Here is a 5,000-nt window from a genome sequence, read left to right as displayed (position 1 = left end):
TATATATGAAATATTTACAAAGATCATATTAGGCCCAATAGAAAAACAGCAAGACTTGAATCAACCAAGAGAGTGGGCAGGCTTTAGAAGTGGGTATTCAACAACTGACTATATCCATGTAATTAACAAGCTAAAGAAAAGAAAATCTAGAGTATAACAAACCACTATATACGGCATTTATAGACTATGAGAAAGCTTTTGATACTGTCAAAACCTTAGAAGTAATGAAAGTCCTTCAAAGACAAGGAATAGAAGAATCTTATGTTAGAACACTTGAAGATATTTGTACAGGAAGTACAGCAATCCTAAAACTACATAAAATTCCCATTGAGAAAGGAGTAGGACAGGGAGACCCCATCTCTCTTAAATTATTCACAGTATGCCTGGACGAAGTTTTTAAGAATTTAGATTGGGAAAATGCAGGAATTCATATTAATGGGGATTACATTAACAACTTCAGATTTGCAAATGATATAGTTCTGTTGAGTGAAGCATTGGAGAAATGACATACGTTCATAGAAGATTTGAATAGAGAAAGCAGAAATGTAGGACTGAAACTGAATATGGGTATAACTAAAGCCTGGCTGACACTTGCACGAATTTCTGGCACGCATTGGCATGCATTTGTCGTGACAATGCGTGCCACTTTTGTGGCACGCACAGGGAGGTTCCCGCACTGTTCACGACAAGTTCACACATAGTTAACACATAGTTCACGACAAGTTCACGACACGTTCACGACATGGCACGAATGGGCACGACGAGTTCACGACAAGTTCACGACAAGATGCGTGCCAATGAGTGCCACAAATTCGTGCAAGTGTCAGGGTACCTTAAGACAATGTTTAATGCAAATGAAAATGCAGACAGCAAATAAGAGTTATGGACGAACCTCTAGAGATCGTTAATCAATATATGTACTTACGGCAGAGAGTAAGTATTTCAAAAGGACATGAGACCGAAATTAAAATAGGATAAGCGTGGCGTGGGATGGAGAGCTTTTGGTAAACAAAATGAGATTATGAAAAGTAAAATGCCACTTTCTCTAAAAAGAAAAGTATATAATCAGATGATCCTACCAGTATTAACTTATGCATTGGAATCTTGGAGCCTATACTAAATTCTTAGAACATAACCTAGTTACAGCTCATAGAGCTATAGAAAGAAAAATGATGGGAATAACAATAAGAGACAGAAAAGAGCAACACGGATACGAGATTAAACTAAAGTAGAGAAAAAGAAACAGATATGGGCAGGACATATAATGAGAATGAGAGACAATAGATGGGCATTAAAAATAACAGAATGGGTCCCAGAGATTGCAAAAGAAGCAGGGGAAGGATGAGAAGACGATGGATTGACGAGCTAACAAAATTTCCAGGTGTAGACTGGCATAGAAAGGCCATAAACAGACACGAGTGGAAGGACATGTCTGAGCCCTTACTCCTGCAGTGGGCTCATTACGGCTGATGACGATGATGATGACGACGCTATATATATATATATATATATATATATATATATATATATATATATATATATATAAATATATATATATATATATATATTATACTATATATATATATATATATATATATATATATATATATATACATATATGTATACATATATATATACACATATATATGTGTGTGTGGGTGTGTGTATATATATATATATATATATATATATATATATATATATATATATATATATATATATATATATATATTTATATATATATATATATATATATATATATTTATATATATATATACATACATATATAATATATATACACATATATACATATATGTGTGTGTGTGTTGTGAAGAAAGAGAGAGAGAGAGAGAGAGAGAGAGAGAGAGAGAGAGAGAGAGAGAGATAAGCCAATAATGAAAAAAAACTAGTATCGCGCCCAAAAAGCCTTTTATTAAAGTCGTGCCTTATCGCTTCCAAATGAATGGATTGGAGGTCTTTCATGAGATTAGAAAAAAAAAAAATCTTCCGTTTTCTATACGCGTAAAACATTTTTTTTGGCTTGGGGGGACCTCTGCAAGATTTCAGAATTGCTAATAGTTGAAGAAATGTCGGCTTGGATTGAAGATACGGATTTCCAGAAATCTATTTAATAATTCAAATATTATATATATGTAGCTTGTTATTAATGTTATTATTAATTTTGCTATTATTGCTAACTCCATCACTACGTGTTATAATTTTTATGTTCATTCAAAACTCGGTTTTGGGGAAAGAAATATTCAAGTTAGTGTTTTCTATGGAAGAAAAGTCAGAAATGCAGGGTAAAGCCTTATTGTTTCTAGATAATATTTACTTTAATGTTGTTACTGTTCTTAAAATATTTTATTTTTCCTGGTTTCCTTTCCTCACTGGGCTATTTTCCTTGTTGGGGCCCATGGCCGTATAGCATGCTGCTTTTCCAACTAGGGTTGTAGCTTAGCAAGTAATAATAATAATAAAAATAATAATAATGATAATAATAATAATAATAATAATAATAATAATAATAATATATAAACTGATATCAGATTGTATAATTTACCCTTTATTTATATCATTAATCTTTCTTCTAAAACTAAAGAAGAAAAGAGATGATGGGGACTAAAGTTATTACAATATGTGCATATGACATTTGGTTAGTTCGGTGAAAAATTTCGTCGTCACGTAGATGTAGGATAAGGATAATAAAAAGGGATATGGATAAGGGACAAGGATAATAAATAGGGTTATGGATATGGATAATGGATAAGGATAATAAATAGGGATAGGGATATGGATAAGGATAATAAATAGGGATATGGATAAGGATAAGGATAATAAATAGGGATAAGGAATAAGGATAAGGATAATAAATAGGGATAGGGATAAGGATAAGGATAATAAATAGGGATATAGATAAAGGATAAGGATAATAGATAGGGATATGGATAAAGGATAAGGATAATAAATAGGGATATGGATAACGGATAAGGATAATAAATAGGGATAGGGATATGGATAAAGGATAAGGATAATAAATAGGGATAGGGATAAAGGAATAAGGATAAGGATAATAAATAGGGATAGGGATAAGTAACAGGGATAGGGAACTGTGAATAGGGCGTGATAGGACTGAGGGAGGCTACCTAATAGTGCAGGACCGATTAAAGACAATGAAGAAAAACTCCAATAACTAATGAAAGCTGAAGGTAAATGTGGGCAAGAAGGCCGCTGGTGAGGGTAATTGGGAACAAAGGAGTAATTATAGTCAATTTCTTTTAGTGAGGCAGATTTGCAGCGACTAGCAGGGGTGCCCTTTTTAGCTCGGAAAAGTTTCCTGATCGCTGATTGGTTGGATAATTCTAACCAATCAGGTAGCAGGAAACTTTCCCGAGCTAATAGGGCACCGCTGCGAGTCGGTGCAAATTCGCCTCATTTAAAAAAATTTATTATAGTTACAATGGAAGTGGGATACTGAATTAGGTGTCACTGAAATAATAATAATAATAATAATAATAACACTTGCTAAGCTACAACCCTAGTAGGAAAAGCAGGATGCTATAAGTCCAACGGCCCTAACAAGATAAAAATTAGCGCAGTGAGGAAAGGAAATAAGAAAATAAATAAACTGTAAGAGAAGTAATGAACAATTAATATATATATATATATATATATATATATATATATATATATATATATATATATATATATGTAGATATGCATATATATACATATAGATATATATAAGTATATATACATATATATGTATATATATACATATATATATGTATATATACATATATACACTTATATATGTGTATATATACATATATATACTGTATGTATATATACATAAATATACATATACATATATATATATATATATATATATATATATATATATATATATATGAATATATATCACAAGCACACGTAATTTCAATCAATGTAAATATCACCCACGAATGGCATTTAATACCGAATTTTATCTTGGGAATATACATCCACTTGAAATTCATTTTATGGTAACAGCTTCTGGCCGGGTGGAGATTCGAACCCCCACCTGTTCGACTGGAAACCATGCCTGCAGGGACCATACCAACTGAGCTATTGGTTGATATATATATATATATATATATATATATATATATATATAAAAACATATATATATATATATATATATTATATATACATATAGCTTCTGGCCGGGTGGAGATTCGAACCCCCACCTGTTCGGCTGGAAACCATGCCTGCAGGGACCATACCGACTGAGCTATTGGTTAATAAATATATATATATATATATATATATATATATATATATATATATATATATATATATATATTTATACAGTATATATATACACATATAACATACATATATACACACTTTATATATATATACATATATATACACACATACATATACGTATATACTAACATCACTATTATCATTATTCCAAACTCACGAAACCTAAAAACTTTTAATCTCTCTCCAGAAGGCCGGAGGGCGGCGAAGATGTTGGGGTTCTGGAACCTGGGGTTCTGGAACCCACTGGGGTTCTGGAACCCACCGGGGGGAATTGATGCTTCGTGAGGGGGAAAATGCTATCACAGATTACAGCTCCACGGATGGTTAAATTCCTCAGAACTTAGTAGGAAGGTTTTCGGATAAGGGGAATATTCTTATCAACATTACTGATGTCGAGGGAGCTGTTTTTTATGGTGGGAAATTTTGATGATAATCATCTTTTCAGTGTTGTTTCTTATTATAGTTATTAGTAGTGAGAATAGTATTATCATTATCATATTTTCGATAAATGGTTATATGAGGAAATTGTTATTATTATTATTATTATTATTATTATTATTATTATTAGTAGTAGTAGTAGTAGTAGTAGTAGTAGTACTACTACTACTACTACTACTACTACTACTACTACTAATAATAATAATAATAATAATAATAATAATAATAGTAGTAGTAGTAAAAACATTATA

The 5,000-nt window shown here is 31.5% G+C and overlaps 1 protein-coding gene across 1 annotated transcript in view; it reads left to right on the top strand.

Annotated features, from left to right (window-relative positions):
- The window catches only part of LOC137656341 (CD109 antigen-like), a 184,986-nt gene that overhangs the window by 6,798 nt on the left and 173,188 nt on the right, over nt 1-5,000 (top strand). The window contains exon 2 of the mRNA XM_068390512.1: nt 4,499-4,634. Coding sequence (XP_068246613.1) covers nt 4,499-4,634 — 136 coding nt within the window. The remainder of the gene's footprint in view (nt 1-4,498; nt 4,635-5,000) is intronic.

The sequence above is a fragment of the Palaemon carinicauda genome, chromosome 17, assembly GCF_036898095.1.
Source record: "Palaemon carinicauda isolate YSFRI2023 chromosome 17, ASM3689809v2, whole genome shotgun sequence".
NCBI classification, from domain to species: Eukaryota; Metazoa; Arthropoda; class Malacostraca; order Decapoda; family Palaemonidae; genus Palaemon; species Palaemon carinicauda.
This window is presented reverse-complemented; position numbering and strand designations above follow the sequence as displayed.